The sequence below is a fragment of the Anomaloglossus baeobatrachus genome, chromosome 6 (assembly GCF_048569485.1).
Source record: "Anomaloglossus baeobatrachus isolate aAnoBae1 chromosome 6, aAnoBae1.hap1, whole genome shotgun sequence".
Lineage (NCBI taxonomy): Eukaryota > Metazoa > Chordata > Amphibia > Anura > Aromobatidae > Anomaloglossus > Anomaloglossus baeobatrachus.
In genome coordinates this window covers 1,659,139-1,680,575 of record NC_134358.1, presented here as the reverse complement: position 1 = coordinate 1,680,575, position 21,437 = coordinate 1,659,139, and the positions used below count along the sequence as shown (strand labels likewise).

The 21,437-nt window shown below is 53.1% G+C and overlaps 1 protein-coding gene across 1 annotated transcript in view; it reads right to left on the bottom strand.

Moving 5' to 3' along the window:
• Positions 1–651: 651 nt before the first annotated feature.
• Positions 652–21,437, bottom strand: part of RHPN1 (rhophilin Rho GTPase binding protein 1) — a 96,322-nt gene continuing 75,536 nt past the window's right edge. Inside the window, exons 10-15 of the mRNA XM_075315971.1 lie at positions 18,115–18,234; positions 13,068–13,262; positions 11,269–11,345; positions 9,482–9,628; positions 9,234–9,392; positions 652–1,869 (exon numbers count right to left, since the gene is read on the bottom strand). Of these exons, the coding sequence (XP_075172086.1) occupies positions 1,663–1,869; positions 9,234–9,392; positions 9,482–9,628; positions 11,269–11,345; positions 13,068–13,262; positions 18,115–18,234 (905 nt within the window). The 3' untranslated portion in view covers positions 652–1,662. The remainder of the gene's footprint in view (positions 1,870–9,233; positions 9,393–9,481; positions 9,629–11,268; positions 11,346–13,067; positions 13,263–18,114; positions 18,235–21,437) is intronic.

Here is a 21,437-nt window from a genome sequence, read left to right as displayed (position 1 = left end):
GTCATCCCCTCAGTATAGAGTCAAGGGCACAGGGGGGTCCAGTCATCCCCTCAGTATAGAGTCCAGGGCACAGGGGGTCCCGTCATCCCCTCAGTATAGAGTCAAGGGCACAGGGGGGTCCAGTCATCCCCTCAGTATAGAGTCCAGGGCACAGAGGGGTCCCGTCATCCCCTCAGTATAGAGTCCAGGGCACAGGGGGTCCCGTCATCCCCTCAGTATAGAGTCCAGGGCACAGGGGGGTCCCGTCATCCCCTCAGTATAGAGTCCAGGGCACAGGGGGGTCCCGTCATCCCCTCAGTATAGATTCCAGGGCACAGGGGGGTCCCGTCATCCCCTCAGTATAGAGTCCAGGGCACAGGCGGTCCCGTCATCCCCTCAGTATAGAGTCCAGGGCACAGGGGGTCCCGTCATCCCCTCAGTATAGAGTCCAGGGCACAGGGGGGTCCCGTCATCCCCTCAGTATAGAGTCCAGGGCACAGGGGGGTCCCGTCATCCCCTCAGTATAGAGTCCAGGGCACAGGGGGGTCCCGTCATCCCCTCAGTATAGAGTCCAGGGCACAGGCGGTCCCGTCATCCCCTCAGTATAGAGTCCAGGGCACAGGGGGTCCCGTCATCCCCTCAGTATAGAGTCCAGGGCACAGGGGGGTCCCGTCATCCCCTCAGTATAGAGTCCAGGGCACAGGGGGGTCCCGTCATCCCCTCAGTATAGAGTCCAGGGCACAGGGGGGTCCCGTCATCCCCTCAGTATACAGTCCAGGGCACAGGGGGGTCCCGTCATCCCCTCAGTATAGAGTCCAGGGCACAGGGGGGTCCCGTCATCCCCTCAGTATAGAGTCCAGGGCACAGGGGGTCCCGTCATCCCCTCAGTATAGAGTCCAGGGCACAGGGGGTCCCGTCATCCCCTCGGGACAGAGTCCAGGGCACAGGGGGGTCCCGTCATCCCCTCGGGACAGAGTCCAGGGCACAGGGCGGTCCCGTCATCCCCTCAGTATAGAGTCCAGGGTACAGGGGGTCCCGTCATCCCCTCAGTATAGAGTCCAGGGCACAGGGGGTCCCGTCATCTCCTCGGGACAGAGTCCAGGGCACAGGGGCGTCCCCTTGATACATAGTCCAGGGCGCAGGGTGGTCCCGTACTCCCCTCGGGATGGAAAGTGGTCCCATCTCCAGGGGCAGTGGGCTCAGGAGACAATATAGTCCCATCAGCTCCTTGGGGCAGTGATATCTGGGGCGTAGAGTGGTCCTGGCAGTTGAGTACAGTGGGGTCCCGTTGTTTCCAGACAGGTTACATTCGGGGCACAGGTCGGTCCCATTGTCTCCAGGTGGGTGGGATTCTGGGCGGTCCTGGTGTCTCCAGGCGGGTGGGATACAGGGCGGTACTGGTGTCTCCAGGCGGGAGGGATACAGGGCGGTCCTGGTGTCGCCAGGCGGGTGGGATACAAGGCGGTCCTGGTGTTCTCCAGGCAGGTGGGATTCTGGGCGGTCCTGGTGTCTCCAGGCGGGTGGGATACAGGGCGGTCCTGGTGTCTCCATGCGGGTGGGATACAAGGCGGTCCCGGTGTCTCCAGGCGGGTGGGATACAGGGCGGTCCCGGTGTCTCCAGGCAGGAGGGATACAGGGCGATCCTGGTGTCTCCAGGCGGGTGGGCTGCACGATCTGGCGGGCTCAGTACATGGACTCGTTACTCTGCACTGCACTGAACGGCAGCTGGAGGGCGCTGATGCTGGCGGTGTGGGGGCTCCTCTTGGTGGCGCTCTTCTTCCAGAGCAGCAGGGCGCTGGAGCCTTTCCCGGCCACCACAGTCTTCCTGTTCTCCTTATTCCCCTTCAGGATCTCGCTGGACGTCAGCATGGACGACTTCTTGTCGGGTGCCTGGAGATGACAGAGGGCGTTATATGGAGGTCGGCCCCCGACACTCCGGGGTCCTGCAGGAGGGCAGCAGGGACTGGGGGATCACTAATCATTCTGCATTACCAGATGTCTGATAATCCAGAGAATCCTCCTGCTGGCAGAATATAAGAACTGACTTGTGTTTATTTCTTTTCCCTTACAGATTAGTGATGAGGGGCTCATAGATGCCTTCCATTACTAATCTAGGGCTTAGTGGCAGCTGTGAGCTGTTATTAACCCCTTATTACCCCGATTGCCACCGCACCAGGGAAATCGGGACGTGACGGGCAAAGTGTTGGGACTGTCACATATAATGGATGTGGCAATCCTGGGGGCTGCAGGCTACTATTTTTAAGCTGGGGACCCAATAACCATGGTTCCCCCCAGCCTGAGAATACCAGCCCCCAGCAGTTGGCTTTATCATGGCTGGGAATCAAAATTGGGAGGGACCGCACGTCAGGTTTTAAAATTATTTAAATAATTAAAAAAAAAAGCCGCATGTGGTTCCTCCTATATCAATGCACAGCTAAGATATCTTTATATGTGCCGGTATCAGAATACGGGGGCCCTACACCGATTGATTTATTTACAGTGGGTACAGAAAGTATTCACACCCCTTTACATTTTTCACTTTGTTTCATTGCAACCATTTGGTAAATTCTCATTAATGTACACTCTGCCCCATCCCCCATCTCCACAGAAAAAAGACAAAAATGTACAAATTATTTCAAATTTATTAAGCAAGAAAAACTGAAATCTCACATGGTGATAAGTATTCAGCCCCTTTGCTCAGTATATCACATGGTGATAAGTATTCAGCCCCTTTGCTCAGTATATCACATGGTGATAAGTATTCAGCCCCTTTGCTCAGTATAACACATGGTCATAATTATTCAGCCCCTTTGCTCAGTATAACACATGGTGATAGGTATTCAGCCCCTTTGCTCAGTATATCACATGGTGATAAGTATTCAGCCCCTTTGCTCAGTATAACACATGGTCATAAGTATTCAGCCCCTTTGCTCAGTATAACACATGGTGATAAGTATTCAGCCCCTTTGCTCAGTATAACACATGGTCATAATTATTCAGCCCCTTTGCTCAGTATAACACATGGTGATAAGTATTCAGCCCCTTTGCTCAGTATATCACATGGTGATAAGTATTCAGCCCCTTTGCTCAGACACTCATATGTAAGTCCCATGCTGTCCATTTCCTTGTGATCCTCCTTGAGATGGTTCTGCTCCTTCATTGGGGTCCAGCTGTGTGTAATTACACTGATAGGTGTGCGCCTTTCCAAATCACGCCCTGTCTATATAACACCTCACAGCTCACACTGCATGTCACACCAAATGAGGATCATGAGGTCAAAGGAACGGCCCAAGGAGCTCAGAGACAGAATTGTGGCAAGGCACAGATCTGGCCAAGGTTACAAAAGAATTTCTGCAGTGCTCAAGGTTCCTAAGAGCACAGTGGCCTCCATAATGCTTAAATGGAAGAAGTTTGGGACCAGCAGAACTCTCCCTAGACCCGGCCGTCCAGCCAAACTGAGCAGTCGTGGCAGAAGAGCCTTGGTGAGAGGTAAAGAAGAACCCCAAGATCACTGCGGCTGAGCTCCAGAGATGCAGGAGGGAGATAGTTGACTTTGTGGCACTTTCTCCTATCACTGCAGCCTCCACCAGTCCTGCCTTTATGGCAGAGTGGCCCGTTACTGCAGCCTCCACCAGTCTGGCTTTTATGGCAGAGTGGCTCGTTACTGCAGCCTCCACTAGTCCGGCCTTTATGGCAGAGTGGCCCGTTACTGCAGCCTCCACCAGTCCTGCCTTTATGGCAGAGTGGCCCGTTACTGCAGCCTCCACCAGTCCTGCCTTTATGGCAGAGTGGCCCGTTACTGCAGCCTCCACCAGTCCGGCTTTTATGGCAGAGTGGCTCGTTACTGCAGCCTCCACTAGTCCGGCCTTTATGGCAGAGTGGCCCGTTACTGCAGCCTCCACCAGTCCGGCCTTTATGGCAGAGTGGCCCGTTACTGCAGCCTCCACCAGTCCGGCCTTTATGGCAGAGTGGCCCGTTACTGCAGCCTCCACCAGTCCGGCCTTTATGGCAGAGTGGCCAGTTACTGCAGCCTCCACCAGTCCGGCCTTTATGGCAGAGTGGCCCGTTACTGCAGCCTCCACCAGTCAGGCCTTTATAGCAGAGCGGCCCGTTACTGCAGCCTCCACCAGTCCGGCCTTTATGGCAGAGTGGCCCGTTACTGCAGCCTCCACCAGTCCGGCCTTTATGGCAGAGTGGCCCGTTACTGCAGCCTCCACCAGTCCGGCCTTTATGGCAGAGTGGCCCGTTACTGCAGCCTCCACCAGTCCGGCCTTTATGGCAGAGTGGCCGACAGAAGCCTCTCCTCAGTGCAAGGCATATGTGTCATGATATATGTAGTTTTCTCCATTCCATATTTTTGTATAAGATGCCATGTGATGTATTTTACCTTCTCTCTGTATTTGCTGTAATACTATGTCTTGGGATGTAAGTGACCATACCTTCCCCCAGACTGTATCATATTGCAATCAGGCTTCAGCAGTAGCTATTGTCATTGATTTGGTGGGGGTTGCATATATATATTGTTCTTCTCAGCATGGGACTTCTCCAACCACAACTTGGTAAACAGAACAGAGCCAGCAGTCTAAAGTCCATTCATGCATCAAATGGCCAGGGGGAGGTGTGCCCACCTAAGGGGCTGATCCCAGGTTAGTTCAGTTAGTTGGAGCTCGGCTGGAATAGGACTAGGATCCATAGCTGAGGCTGGATCCTGGGGTCTGTGTGTGTGGACTGTTACAGACTGGAGATCTGCGGCCACGTGGGATTGTGTGGAACTCTTTGGACTACTGTAAGGACGATTGCTTTGTTATCCGGTCCGAGGATTGTCGGGAAGGGCCCCCGAATCTGTTTTACGTGGACTTATCGTGTGCTGTTCCAGTGTTCTTGTGAATAAACCTGTTGGATCATCCTCGGCCTGTTGTCTCTCTTTGCTCTGATGTACACCCCGTCACAATATGAAAGCCGCATAGAGTTTACAAGAAACACATGAAGGATCCCAGACTATGAGAAATAAGATTCTCTGCTCTGATGAGATGAAGATAGAACTTTCTGGTGATAATTGTAAGCGGTATGTGTGGAGAAAGCCAGGCATTGCTCATCACCTGCCCAATACAATCCCCACAGTGAGACATGGTGGAGGCAGCATCATGCTATGGGGCAGGGACAGGACGACTGGTTACAATTGAAGGAAAGATGAATGCGGCCAAGTACAGAGAGATCCTGGAAGAAAACCTCCTCCAGACGCTCTGGACCTCAGACTTGGCCGAAGCTGCACCTTCCAACAAGACAATGGCCCTAAGCACAAAGCTAAAATAACAAAGGAGCGGCTTCAGAACAACTCTGTGACCATTCCTGACCGGCCCAGCCAGAGCCCTGACCTAAACCCAACTGAGCATCTCTGGAGAGACCTGAAAATGGTGTCCACCAACGTTCACCATCCAACCTGACGGAACTGGAGAGGATCTGCAAGGAAAAATGGCCGAGGATCCCCAAATCCAGGATCCCAAGAAGACTCATGGCTGCACCAGCTCAAAAGGGAGGGTGCCTCTACTCAATACTGAGCAAAGGGGCTGAATACTTATGACCATGTGTTATACTGAGCAAAGGGGCTGAATACTTATGCCCATGTGATATACTGAACAAAGGGGCTGAATACTTATGATCATGGGAGATTTCAGTTTTTCTTTTTTAATAAATTTGCAAAAATTTCTACATTTCTGTTTTTTCCTGTGAAGACGGGGGATGGGGCAGAGTGCACATTACTGAGAATTTACAAAAGGCTGCAATGAAACAAAGAAAAATGTAAAGGGGTGTGAATACTTTCTGTACCCTCTGTATATGCAGCTATAGGATGACTCCATCCTCGGTGCATTACTCCACATTTATCAACATTACATCTCCCCTGTCCAGTGTCTGCTCCCAGTACAGATCCCTGCGGTCCCCACTGCTCCCAGTACAGATCCCTGCGGTCCCCACTGCTCCCAGTACAGATCCCTGCGGCCCCCACTGCTCCCAGTACAGATCCCTGCGGTCCCCACTGCTCCCAGTACAGATCCCTGCGGCCCCCACTGCTCCCAGCACAGATCCCTGCGGTCCCCACTGCTCCCAGCACAGATCCCTACGGTACCCACTGCTCCCAGTACAGATCCCTGCGGTCCCCACTGCTCCCAGTACAGATCCCTGCGATCCCCACTGCTGCCAGTACAGATCCCTGCGGCCCCCACTGCTGCCAGTACAGATCCCTGCGGTCCCCCTGCTCCCAGTACAGATCCCTGCGGCCCCCACTGCTCCCAGTACAGATCCCTGCGATCCCCACTGCTCCCAGTACAGATCCCTGCGGTCCCCACTGCTCCCAGTACAGATCCCTGCTATGTGAGGGCTCATACTGTATATAGGGGGCTATGTAGGGGCTCATGCTGAATATAGGGGACTATGTGGGGGGCTCATGCTGAATCTAGGGGACTATGTGGGGGCTCATGCTGTATATAGGGAGTTATGTGGGGGCTCATGCTGTATATAGGGGGTTATGTGGGGGCTCATGCTGTATATAGGGGGTTATGTGGGGGCTCATGCTGTATATAGGGGGTTATGTGTGGGCTCATGCTGTATATAGGGGGTTATGTGGGGGCTCATGCTGTATATAGGGGGTTATGTGGGGGCTCATGCTATATATAGGGGGTTATGTGGGGGCTCATGCTATATATAGGGGGTTATGTGGGGGCTCATGCTGTATATAGGGGGTTATGTGGGGGCTCATGCTATATATAGGGGGTTATGTAGGCGTCTTGCTGTATATAGGGGGTTATGTGTGGGCTCATGCTGTATATAGGGGGTTATGTGGGGGCTCATGCTGTATATAGGGGGTTATGTGGGGGCTCATGCTGTATATAGGGGGTTATATGGGGGCTCATGCTGTATATAGGGGGTTATGTGGGGGCTCATGCTATATATAGGGGGTTATGTAGGCGTCTTGCTGTATATAGGGGGTTATGTGTGGGCTCATGCTGTATATAGGGGGTTATGTGGGGGCTCATGCTGTATATAGGGGGTTATGTAGGCATCTTGCTGTATATAGGGGGTTATGTGTGGGCTCATGCTGTATATAGGGGGTTATGTGGGGGCTCATGCTGTATATAGGGGGTTATGTGGGGGCTCATGCTGTATATAGGGGGTTATGTGGGGGCTCATGCTGAATATAGGGGGTTATGTGGGGGCTCATGCTGTATATAGGGGGTTATGTGTGGGCTCATGCTGTATATAGGGGGTTATGTGGGGGCTCATGCTGTATATAGGGGGTTATGTGGGGGCTCATGCTGAATATAGGGGGTTATGTGGGGGCTCATGCTGAATATAGGGGGTTATGCGGGGGCTCATGCTGAATATAGGGGGTTATGTGGGGGCTCATGCTGAATATAGGGGGTTATGTGGGGGCTCATGCTGAATATAGGGGGTTATGTGGGGGCTCATGCTGTATATAGGGGGTTATGTGGGGGCTCATGCTGAATATAGGGGGTTATGTGGGGGCTCATGCTGTATATAGGGGGTTATGTGGGGGCTCATGCTGTACATAGGGGGTTATGTGGGGGCTCATGCTGTATATAGGGGGTTATGTGGGGGCTCATGCTGTATATAGGGGGTTATGTGGGGGCTCATGCTGAATATAGGGGGTTATGTGGGGGCTCATGCTGTATATAGGGGGTTATGTGGGGGCTCATGCTGAATATAGTAGGTTATGTGGGGGCTCATGCTGTATATAGGGGGTTATGTAGGCGTCTTGCTGTATATAGGGGTGTCGGCATACTTAATTCTGCTTAATATTAAGTGATACAAATAATATACAATAATGGTAACTAATCTGTAAATATGAATATTGCGCAGAATTATTTGCCCCCCCTGCTCCCGCGCCTGCCGCCGTCTGTCACGTGGCTTCTCGGGAACATTGATTGCCCCAGGACTGTTTGTGTAATGAGCGGCCGGCGGTCCGGGCCCTGGTGGTCCGTGGCATGTGTAATGTCCGGGCCCTGGTGGTCCGTGGCATGTGTAATGTCCGGGCCCTGGTGGTCCGTGGCATGTGTAATGTCCGGGCCCTGGTGGTCCGTGGCATGTGTAATGTCCGAGCCCTGGTGGTCCGTGGCATGTGTAATGTCCGGGCCCTGGTGGTCCGTGGCATCTATAATGTCCTGGCCCTGGTGGTCCGTGGCATGTGTAATGTCCGGGCCCTGGTGGTCCGTGGCATCTGTAATGTCCGGGCCCTGGTGGTCCGTGGCATCTGTAATGTCCAGGCCCTGGTGGTCCGTGGCATCTGTAATGTCCGAGCCCTGGTGGTCCGTGGCATGTGTAATGTCCGGGCCCTGGTGGTCCGTGGCATCTATAATGTCCTGGCCCTGGTGGTCCGTGGCATGTGTAATGTCCGGGCCCTGGTGGTCCGTGGCATCTGTAATGTCCGGGCCCTGGTGGTCCGTGGCATCTGTAATGTCCGGGCCCTGGTGGTCCGTGGCATCTGTAATGTCCGGGCCCTGGTGGTCCGTGGCATGTGTAATGTCCGGGCCCTGGTGGTCCGTGGCATCTGTAATGTCCGGGCCCTGGTGGTCCGTGGAATGTGTAATGTCCGGGCCCTGGTGGTCCGTGGCATGTGTAATGTCCGGGCCCTGGTGGTCCGTGGCATGTGTAATGTCCGGGCCCTGGTGGTCCGTGGCATGTGTAATGTCCGGGCCCTGGTGGTCCGTGGCATGTGTAATGTCCGGGCCCTGGTGGTCCATGGCATGTGTAATGTCCGGGCCCTGGTGGTCCGTGGCATGTGTAATGTCCGGGCCCTGGTGGTCCGTGGCATGTGTAATGTCCGGGCCCTGGTGGTCCGTGGCATGTGTAATGTCCGGGCCCTGGTGGTCCGTGGCATCTGTAATATCCGGGCCCTGGTGGTCCGTGGCATGTGTAATGTCCGGGCCCTGGTGGTCTGTGGCATCTGTAATGTCCGGGCCCTGGTGGTCCGTGGCATCTGTAATGACCGGGCCCTGGTGGTCCGTGGCATCTGTAATGTCCGGGCCCTGGTGGTCCGTGGCATCTGTAATGTCCGGGCCCTGGTGGTCCGTGGCATCTGTAATGTCAGGGCTGATGTATCAGCAGTGAGCGTGCATCAGGGGAGTCTGAATTAGCGGCAATACTCTGCAGACATGGAGGATTAGCAGACTCTAGCTGGAGGTCACAGCAGCACAGAGGAATCAGCAGAGAGCTTTAGTATGTAATTGGCGGGGTCTCACCGTGTTCTGGGGGTCCGCGCTCTGGAAGGTCACCACCTCTATGTCGGCTCCGTCGTCCCCCGCGCTCTTCAGCAGCTGCACCACCTGTGAATGTTTGGCCCAGCGGCAGTCCTCGCGGTTCACGGCCACGATGTAGGAGCCCTCCTTCACCCCGGCACCCTGCGACAGAGAGCCCGGTCAGCTCCGGGAAAGCTGGGTGCCCGAGGATGGCGGTGATATCACCCAGCTTTCCCGGGTCATGTACGTACGGCCGCGCAGCCCCCGGGGACCACTCCAGCGATAAGAACCGGGGAGTCGCCTCTCAGGGTAAAGCCGAAGCCGCCATCTCCCGGGTCCAGGTGAACCTTCTGCGCCGGCCGCCACCGATGCTTAGCCGAGAAGACCGAGACGGGACCCTGCAAGACGAACAAAGGGGGAGATGAGCCTTGTACTCCACACACATCCAGAGCTGCCGCCAAGAGCCGCCAGGGTGACATGACCGCGGAGCCGCCAGGGCGATGTGACCGCTGAGCCGCCAGGGAGATGTGACCGCTGAGCCGCCAGGGAGATGTGACTGCCGAGCCGCCAGGGAGATGTGACTGCCGAGCCGCCAGGGAGATGTGACTGCCGAGCCGCCAGGGAGATGTGACTGCCGAGCCGCCAGGGAGATGTGACCGCTGAGCCGCCAGGGAGATGTGACCGCTGAGCCGCCAGGGAGATGTGACCGCTGAGCCGCCAGAGAGATGTGACCGCCGAGCCAGGGAGATGTGACCGCCGAGCCGCCAGGGTGACGTAACCGCCGAGCCGCCAGGGTGACGTAACCGCCGAGCCGCTAGGGTGATGTAACCGCCGAGCCGCCAGGGTGATGTGATCGCAGAACCGCCAGAGCGATGTGACTGCGGAGCCGCCAGGGCGATGTGACTGCGGAGCCGCCAGGGCGACGTGACCGCCGAGCCGCCAGGGCGACGTGACCGCCGAGCCGCCAGGGCGACGTGACCGCCGAGCCGCCAGGGCGACGTGACCGCCGAGCCGCCAGGGCGACGTGACCGCCGAGCCGCCAGGGCGACGTGACCGCCGAGCCGCCAGGGCGACGTGACCGCCGAGCACACGGCTGAGCATGGAGCCGCCAGGGTGATGTAACTGCGGAGCTGCACAACGGGACCGGCCCGAGCGGAGCCCCCTCCCTGACCGGCCCCAGAGGAGCCCCCTCCCTGACCGGCCCCAGAGGAGCCCCCTCCCTGACCGGCCCCAGAGGAGCCCCCTCCCTGACCGGCCCCAGAGGAGCCCCCTCCCTGACCGGCCCCAGAGGAGCCCCCTCCCTGACCGGCCCCAGCGGAGCCCCCTGCCTGACCGGCCCCAGCGGAGCCCCCTGCCTGACCGGCCCCAGCGGAGCCCCCTGCCTGACCGGCCCCAGCGGAGCCCCCTGCCTGACCGGCCCCAGCGGAGCCCCCTGCCTGACCGGCCCCAGAGGAGCCCCCTCCCTGACCGGCCCCAGAGGAGCCCCCTCCCTGACTGGCCCCAGAGGAGCCCCCTCCCTGACCGGCCCCAGAGGAGCCCCCTCCCTGACCGGCCCCAGCGGAGCCCCCTCCCTGACCGGCCCCAGCGGAGCCCCCTGCCTGACCGGCCCCAGCGGAGCCCCCTGCCTGACCGGCCCCAGCGGAGCCCCCTGCCTGACCGGCCCCAGCGGAGCCCCCTGCCTGACCGGCCCCAGAGGAGCCCCCTCCCTGACCGGCCCCAGAGGAGCCCCCTCCCTGACCGGCCCCAGAGGAGCCCCCTCCCTGACCGGCCCCAGAGGAGCCCCCTCCCTGACCGGCCCCAGAGGAGCCCCCTCCCTGACCGGCCCCAGCGGAGCCCCCTCCCTGACCGGCCCCAGCGGAGCCCCCTGCCTGACCGGCCCCAGCGGAGCCCCCTGCCTGACCGGCCCCAGCGGAGCCCCCTGCCTGACCGGCCCCAGCGGAGCCCCCTGCCTGACTGGCCCCAGCGGAGCCCCCTGCCTGACCGGCCCCAGCGGAGCCCCCTCCCTGACGGGATCGGCCCTGGACGTTCTGCCGCTCACCAGCCGGTGGAATATGTCCTGGACCTTCATCTTGGAGAACATCGGGATCGTGACTTCCGGCTTCTGATGAGTTTTTGCTGAAAGAAATGAACAAGAGGAGAACAATGGAGGAGCAGCTCCGGCACAGAACGATGCTGCGCACACGGCTCCGGCACAGAATGATGCTGCGCACACGGCTCCGGCACAGAACGATGCTGCGCACACGGCTCCGGCACAGACCGATGCTGCGCACACGGCTCCGGCACAGAACGATGCTGCGCACAAGGATCCGGCACAGAATGATGCTGCGCACACGGCTCTGGCACAGAACGATGCTGCGCACACGGCTCCGGCACAGAACGATGCTGCGCACATGGCTCCGGCACAGAACGATGCTGCGCACACGGCTCCGGCACAGAACGATGCTGCGCACACGGCTCCGGCACAGAACGATGCTGCGCACATAACGGGAGAGTCACCGACCTTCTACCAAATGTTACATGGGAACTCTGATAACCAAACCGATCGGACAACCTTAAAGGGCCAGCGTCCAGTGTAAGAAACATGAGGAGGAACTAATAGAGAAGTGAAAGTTTCTTCAACTTCCTCAAACTTTTCATTTCAATTCCTCAAGACTTTCAAGATCTCTGTTTGCCATCAGTGAATAGAACATCCTCCTCACCGCAGCCGATAACCTCAGGGATCAGATACTTCTCTGCTGCAGGTTTGTTACAATTGTATCCACCAAACCCTCAGAGGGATAAACAGCCTGAACTGATACATTGTAACAGAAGACATTCTCCGAGAAGACTGTCCACAATGGATGACATTGGAACAACTATGGGACCGCGACCAGCTGCTGTAAGAAGGATACTTGTGCCTGTCAGATGGGGGGGCTCATGTGTCAGCAGATATATGAAAGCCGAGGGGGCAGGAGAGCCGAGGGATAGCCGAGAGGGTGGGAGAGCCGAGGGATAGCCAAGGGGGCGGGAGAGCCGAGGGATAGCCGAGGGGGCGGGAGAGCCGAGGGATAGCCGAGGTGGCAAGAGAGCCAAGGGGGCAGGAGAGCCGAGGGATAGCCGAGGGGGCGGGAGAGCCGAGGGATAGCCGAGGTGGCAAGAGAGCCAAGGGGGCAGGAGAGCCGAGGGATAGCCGAGGGGGCGGGAGAGCCGAGGGATAGCCGAGGTGGCAAGAGAGCCAAGGGGGCAGGAGAGCCGAGGGATAGCCGAGGGGGCGGGAGAGCCGAGGGATAACCGAGGTGGCAAGAGAGCCAAGGGGGCAGGAGAGCCGAGGGATAGCCGAGGTGGCAAGAGAGCCAAAGGGGCAGGAGAGCCGAGGGATAGCCGAGGGGGCAGGAGAGCCAAAGGCGCAGGATAGCCAAGGGGGCAGGAGAGCCGAGGGATAGCCGAGGGGTGGGAGAGCTGAGGGATAGCCGAGGGGGTGGGAGAGCCAAGGGGGCAGGAGAGCCGAGGGATAGCCGAGGGGGCGGGAAAGCGGAAGGCGCAGGATAGCCAAGGGGGCGGGAGAGCCGAGGGATAGCCGAGGGGGTGGGAGAGCCGAGGGATAGCCGAGGGGGTGGGAGAGCCGAGGGATAGCCGAGTGGGTGGGAGAGCTGAGGGATAGCCGAGGTGGCAAGAGAGTCGAGGGATAGCCGAGGGCGCGAGATAGCCAAAGCGCAGAATGTCTAAGGGCACAGGATCGATGAAGGTGGAGAATAGCAGAGGACGCAGGATAGCCGAGGGCACCGCACCCACCGGCCCCCGGCTGGTGAACGCCAGGCTTGCTCTGCCGCATGTGGGCACTGTAGTAGTTAATCTTACGCTGAATGTCCGGGGCCTCGCCCGTCTCAAAAAAATCTTCTTCGTGGTCGATGTGGGAGTATTTATTGAGGGACCTCTTGTGCGCCAGCGTCAGCACTTCCTGGAGGATGTCCATCTTCCGCAGGATCTTGCACAAGTCGTGGATCCTCATCGCCTCCTCGTGTTGTATCACCGCTTTCTTTAGGTGCGCTTTACCTGGCGGGACACAGGTGTGGGTATATACTGTATATATATATATATATATCTATACATAGCAGCGGGCAGCACCAGGTGTGGGTATATACTGTATATATATATATATATATCTATACATAGCAGCGGGCGGCACCAGGTGTGGGTATATACTGTATATATATATCTATACATAGCAGCGGGCGGCACCAGGTGTGGGTATATACTGTATATATCTATCTATACATAGCAGCGGGCGGCACCAGGTGTGGGTATATACTGTATATATATCTATACATAGCAGCGGGCGGCACCAGGTGTGGGTATATACTGTATATATCTATCTATACATAGCAGCGGGCGGCACCAGGTGTGGGTATATACTGTATATATCTATCTATACATAGCAGCGGGCGGCACCAGGTGTGGGTATATACTGTATATATCTATCTATACATAGCAGCGGGCGGCACCAGGTGTGGGTATATACTGTATATATATCTATCTATACATAGCAGCGGGCGGCACCAGGTGTAGGTATATACTGTATATATATATATATCTATACATAGCAGCGGGCGGCACCAGGTGTGGGTATATACTGTATATATATATATATCTATACATAGCAGCGGGCGGCACCAGGTGTGGGTATATACTGTATATATATATATCTATACATAGCAGCGGGCGGCACCAGGTGTGGGTATATACTGTATATATATATATCTATACATAGCAGCAGGCGGCACCAGGTGTGGGTATATACTGTATATATATATATCTATACATAGCAGCGGGCAGCACCAGGTGTGGGTATATACTGTATATATCTATCTATACATAGCAGCAGGCGGCACCAGGTGTGGGTATATACTGTATATATATATATCTATACATAGCAGCGGGCAGCACCAGGTGTGGGTATATACTGTATATATATATATCTATACATAGCAGCGGGCAGCACCAGGTGTGGGTATATACTGTATATATATATATATATCTATACATAGCAGCGGGCAGCACCAGGTGTGGGTATATACTGTATATATATATCTATACATAGCAGCGGGCAGCACCAGGTGTGGGTATATACTGTGTATATATATATATATATATCTATACATAGCAGCGGGCAGCACCAGGTGTGGGTATATACTGTATATATATATCTATATATAGCAGCGGGCGGCACCAGGTGTGGGTATTTACTGTATATATCTATCTATACATAGCAGCGGGCGGCACCAGGTGTGGGTATAAACTGTATATATCTATCTATACATAGCAGCGGGCGGCACCAGGTGTGGGTATATACTGTATATATATCTATCTATACATAGCAGCGGGCGGCACCAGGTGTGGGTATATACTGTATATATCTATCTATACATAGCAGCGGGCGGCACCAGGTGTGGGTATATACTGTATATATATATCTATACATAGCAGCGGGCGGCACCAGGTGTGGGTATATACTGTATATATATATCTATACATAGCAGCGGGCAGCACCAGGTGTGGGTATATACTGTATATATCTATCTATACATAGCAGCGGGCGGCACCAGGTGTGGGTATATACTGTATATATCTATCTATACATAGCAGCGGGCAGCACCAGGTGTGGGTATATACTGTATATATCTATCTATACATAGCAGCGGGCGGCACCAGGTGTGGGTATATACTGTATATATATATATGTATACATAGCAGCGGGCAGCACCAGGTGTGGGTATATACTGTATATATATCTATCTATACATAGCAGCGGGCAGCACCAGGTGTGGGTATATACTGTATATATATATATGTATACATAGCAGCGGGCAGCACCAGGTGTGGGTATATACTGTATATATATCTATCTATACATAGCAGCGGGCAGCACCAGGTGTGGGTATATACTGTATATATATCTATCTATACATAGCAGCGGGCAGCACCAGGTGTGGGTATATACTGTATATATATCTATCTATACATAGCAGCGGGCGGCACCAGGTGTGGGTATATACTGTATATATATATCTATACATAGCAGCGGGCGGCACCAGGTGTGGGTATATACTGTATATATATATATCTATACATAGCAGCGGGCAGCACCAGGTGTGGGTATATACTGTATATATATATATATCTATACATAGCAGCGGGCAGCACCAGGTGTGGGTATATACTGTATATATCTATCTATACATAGCAGCGGGCGGCACCAGGTGTGGGTATATACTGTATATATCTATCTATACATAGCAGCGGGCGGCACCAGGTGTGGGTATATACTGTATATATATCTATCTATACATAGCAGCGGGCGGCACCAGGTGTGGGTATATACTGTATATATATCTATCTATACATAGCAGCGGGCGGCACCAGGTGTGGGTATATACTGTATATATATCTATACATAGCAGCGGGCAGCACCAGGTGTGGGTATATACTGTATATATATCTATCTATACATAGCAGCGGGCAGCACCAGGTGTGGGTATATACTGTATATATATATATGTATACATAGCAGCGGGCAGCACCAGGTGTGGGTATATACTGTATATATATCTATCTATACATAGCAGCGGGCAGCACCAGGTGTGGGTATATACTGTATATATATATATGTATACATAGCAGCGGGCAGCACCAGGTGTGGGTATATACTGTATATATATCTATCTATACATAGCAGCGGGCAGCACCAGGTGTGGGTATATACTGTATATATATCTATCTATACATAGCAGCGGGCGGCACCAGGTGTGGGTATATACTGTATATATATATCTATATATAGCAGCGGGCAGCACCAGGTGTGGGTATATACTGTATATATATCTATCTATACATAGCAGCGGGCAGCACCAGGTGTGGGTATATACTGTATATATATATCTATACATAGCAGCGGGCGGCACCAGGTGTGGGTATATACTGTATATATATCTATCTATACATAGCAGCGGGCAGCACCAGGTGTGGGTAAATACTGTATATATATATCTATATATAGCAGCGGGCAGCACCAGGTGTGGGTATATACTGTATATATATATATCTATACATAGCAGCGGGCAGCACCAGGTGTGGGTATATACTGTATATATATCTATCTATACATAGCAGCGGGCAGCACCAGGTGTGGGTATATACTGTATATATATATCTATACATAGCAGCGGGCAGCACCAGGTGTGGGTATATACTGTATATATATATCTATACATAGCAGCGGGCAGCACCAGGTGTGGGTAAATACTGTATATATATATCTATATATAGCAGCGGGCAGCACCAGGTGTGGGTATATACTGTATATATATATATATCTATACATAGCAGCGGGCAGCACCAGGTGTGGGTATATACTGTATATATATCTATCTATACATAGCAGCGGGCAGCACCAGGTGTGGGTATATACTGTATATATATATCTATACATAGCAGCGGGCAGCACCAGGTGTGGGTAAATACTGTATATATATATCTATATATAGCAGCGGGCGGCACCAGGTGTGGGTATATACTGTATATATATATATATCTATACATAGCAGCGAGCAGCACCAGGTGTGGGTATATACTGTATATATATCTATCTATACATAGCAGCGGGCAGCACCAGGTGTGGGTATATACTGTATATATATATCTATACATAGCAGCGGGCAGCACCAGGTGTGGGTAAATACTGTATATATATATCTATATATAGCAGCGGGCAGCACCAGGTGTGGGTATATACTGTGTATATATATATCTATACATAGCAGCGGGCGGCACCAGGTGTGGGTATATACTGTATATATCTATCTATACATAGCAGCGGGCAGCACCAGGTGTGGGTATATACTGTATATATATATATCTATACATAGCAGCGGGCAGCACCAGGTGTGGGTATATACTGTATATATATATCTATACATAGCAGCGGGCGGCACCAGGTGTGGGTATATACTGTATATATATCTATCTATACATAGCAGCGGGCAGCACCAGGTGTGGGTATATACTGTATATATATCTATCTATACATAGCAGCGGGCGGCACCAGGTGTGGGTATATACTGTATATATATCTATCTATACATAGCAGCGGGCGGCACCAGGTGTGGGTATATACTGTATATATATCTATACATAGCAGCGGGCGGCACCAGGTGTGGGTATATACTGTATATATATCTATCTATACATAGCAGCGGGCAGCACCAGGTGTGGGTATATACTGTATATATATCTATCTATACATAGCAGCGGGCGGCACCAGGTGTGGGTATATACTGTATATATATCTATACATAGCAGCGGGCGGCACCAGGTGTGGGTATATACTGTATATATATCTATCTATACATAGCAGCGGGCAGCACCAGGTGTGGGTATATACTGTATATATATCTATCTATACATAGCAGCGGGCGGCACCAGGTGTGGGTATATACTGTATATATATCTATCTATACATAGCAGCGGGCGGCACCAGGTGTGGGTATATACTGTATATATATCTATACATAGCAGCGGGCGGCACCAGGTGTGGGTATATACTGTATATATATCTATACATAGCAGCGGGCGGCACCAGGTGTGGGTATATACTGTATATATATATATATCTATACATAGCAGCGGGCAGCACCAGGTGTGGGTATATACTGTATATATATATCTATACATAGCAGCGGGCGGCACCAGGTGTGGGTATATACTGTATATATATCTATACATAGCAGCGGGCGGCACCAGGTGTGGGTATATACTGTATATATATCTATACATAGCAGCGGGCGGCACCAGGTGTGGGTATATACTGTATATATATCTATACATAGCAGCGGGCGGCACCAGGTGTTACCCAGCTTCCGTCGCTCCTCCTGGTCCTGCAGCAGGCGGCTGATGGTGGCGCCCTCTGGTGGCGAGGCGTGGAACTGCAGGAAAACCTTCTCGTGTTCTATTAGTTCGAGTCCCGGGGCAGCTGAAACAAAACACGACAGTAGAACGCGCCCTCCATCCCCCAACATCGGAGACCCCCGAGGACCACCCGAGATCTGTATTATATAACACGGCAAAAGAAATTCACATAAACAGATTGCAGCTGATAATCCGGGATTTACCCTGCGGCTCAGGATCAGGAAATAATGGGGGTTATTGTGCCGCAGCTCAGTAACACAGGAGTCTCCGAAATATCCCCCGTAATATCCCCTGTAATATCCCCCGTAATGCTGAGCTCTGTAACAAAAGGCTTTACTCCTCCAAGAAGACCACTGAGAAAATCACTACTCCCATCACAGCACCCCCACATAACAGAAGTACAAGATCCTGTCTGCAGCCACCACTAGGGGGAGCTCCCTATATACAGAGATACATGATAAGATCCTGTCTGCAGTCACCACTAGGGGGAGCTCCCTGTATACAGAGATACATGATAAGATCCTGCCTGCAGCCACCACTAGGGGGAGCTCCCTGTATACAGAGATACAGGATAAGATCCTGCCTGCAGCCACCACTAGGGGGAGCTCCCTGTATACAGAGATACATGATAATATCCTGTCTGCAGCCACCACTAGGGGGAGCTCCCTGTATTCAGAGATACATGATAAGATCCTGTCTGCAGTCACCACTAGGGGGAGCTCCCTGTATACAGAGATACATGATAAGATCCTGTCTGCAGCCACCACTAGGGGGAGCTCCCTGTATACAGAGATACATGATAAGATACTGTCTGCAGTCACCACTAGGGGGAGCTTCCTGTATACAGAGATACATGATAAGATCCTGTCTGCAGTCACCACTAGGGGGAGCTCCCTGTATACAGAGATACATGATAAGATCCTGTCTGCAGCCACCACTAGGGGGAGCTCCCTGTATATAGAGATACATGATAAGATCCTGTCTGCAGCCACCACTAGGGAGAGCTCCCTGTATACAGATATACATGATAAGATCCTGTCTGCAGCCACCACTAGGGGGAGCTCCCTGTATACAGAGATACATGATAAGATCCTGTCTGCAGTCACCACTAGGGGGAGCTCCCTGTATACAGAGATACATGATAAGATCCTGTCTGTAGTCACCACTAGGGGGAGCTCCCTGTATACAGAGATCCATGATAAGATCCTGTGTGCTGTCACCACTAGGGGGAGCTCCATGTATACAGAGATACATGATAAGATCCTGTCTGCAGCCTCCACTAGGGGGGGATCCCTGTATACAGAGATACATGATAAGATCCTGTCTGCAGTCACCACTAGGGGGAGCTCCCTGTATACAGAGATATATGATAAGATCCTGTCTGCAGCCACCACTAGGGGGAGCTCCCTGTATACAGAGATACATGATAAGATCCTGTCTGTAGCCACCACTAGAGGGAGCTCCCTGTATACAGAGATACATGATAAGATCCTGTCTGCAGTCACCACTAGGGGGAGCTCCCTGTATACAGAGATACATGATAAGATCCTGTCTGCAGTCACCACTAGGGGAAGCTCCCTGTATACAGAGATACATGATAAGATCCTGTCTGCAGCCACCACTAGGGGGAGCTCCCTGTATACAGAGATACATGATAAGATCCTGTCTGCAGCCACCACTAGGGGAAGCTCCCTGTATATAGAGATACATGATAAGATCCTGTCTGCAGCCACCACTAGGGGGAGCTCCCTGTATACAGAGATACATGATAAGATCCTGTCTACAGCCACCACTAGGGGGAGCTCCCTGTATACAGAGATACATGATAAGATCCTGTCTGCAGTCACCACTAGGGGGAGCTCCCTGTATACAGAGATACATGATAAGATCCTGTCTGCAGCCACCACTAGGGGGAGCTCCCTGTATACAGAGATACATGATAAGATCCTGTCTGCAGCCACCACTAGGGGGAGCTCCCTGTATACAGAGATACATGATAAGATCCTGTCTGCAGCCACCACTAGGGGGAGCTCCCTGTATACAGAGATACATGATAAGATCCTGTCTGCAGCCACCACTAGGGGGAGCTCCCTGTATACAGAGATACATGATAAGATCCTGTCTGCAGCCACCACTAGGGGGAGCTCCCTGTATACAGAGATACATGATAAGATCCTGTCTGCAGCCACCACTAGGGGGAGCTCCCTGTATACACAGATACATGATAAGATCCTGTCTGCAGCCACCACTAGGGGGAGCTCCCTGTATACAGAGATACATGATAAGATCCTGTCTACAGCCACCACTAGGGGGAGCCCCCTGTATACAGAGATACATGATAAGATCCTGTCTGCAGCCACCACTAGGGGAAGCTCCCTGTATACAGAGATACATGATAAGATCCTGTCTGCAGCCACCACTAGGGGGAGCTCCCTGTATACAGAGATACATGACAAGATCCTCTCTGCAGCCACCACTAGGGGGAGCTCCCTGTATACAGAGATACATAAGATCCTGTCTGCAGCCACCATTAGGGGGAGCTCCCTGTATACAGAGATACATGATAAGATCCTGTCTGCAGCCACCACTAGGGGAAGCTCCCTGTATACAGACATACATGATAAGATCCTGTCTGCAGCCACCACTAGGGGGAGCTCCCTGTATATAGAGATACATGATAAGATCCTGTCTGCAGCCACCACTAGGGAGAGCTCCCTGTATACAGAGATACATGATAAGATCCTGTCTGCAGTCACCACTAGGGGGAGCTCCCTGTATACAGAGATACATAAGATCCTGTCAGCAGTCACCACTAGGGGGAGCTCCCTGTATTCAGAGATACATGATAAGATCCTGTCTGCAGCCACCACTAGGGGGAGCTCCCTGTATTCAGAGATACATGATAGGATCCTGTCTGCAGCCACCACTAGGGGGAGCTCCCTGTATACAGAGATACATGATAAGATCCTGTCTGCAGTCACCACTAGGGGGAGCTCCCTGTATACAGAGATACATAAGATCCTGTCTGCAGCCACCATTAGGGGGAGCTCCCTGTGTACAGAGATACATGATAAGATCCTGTCTGCAGCCACCACTAGGGGGAGCTCCCTGTATACAGAGATACATGATAAGATCCTGTCTGCAGTCACCACTAGGGGGAGCTCCCTGTATACAGAGATACATGATAAGATCCTGTCTGCAGCCACCACTAGGGGGAGCTCCCTGTATTCAGAGATACATGATAAGATCCTGTCTGCAGCCACCACT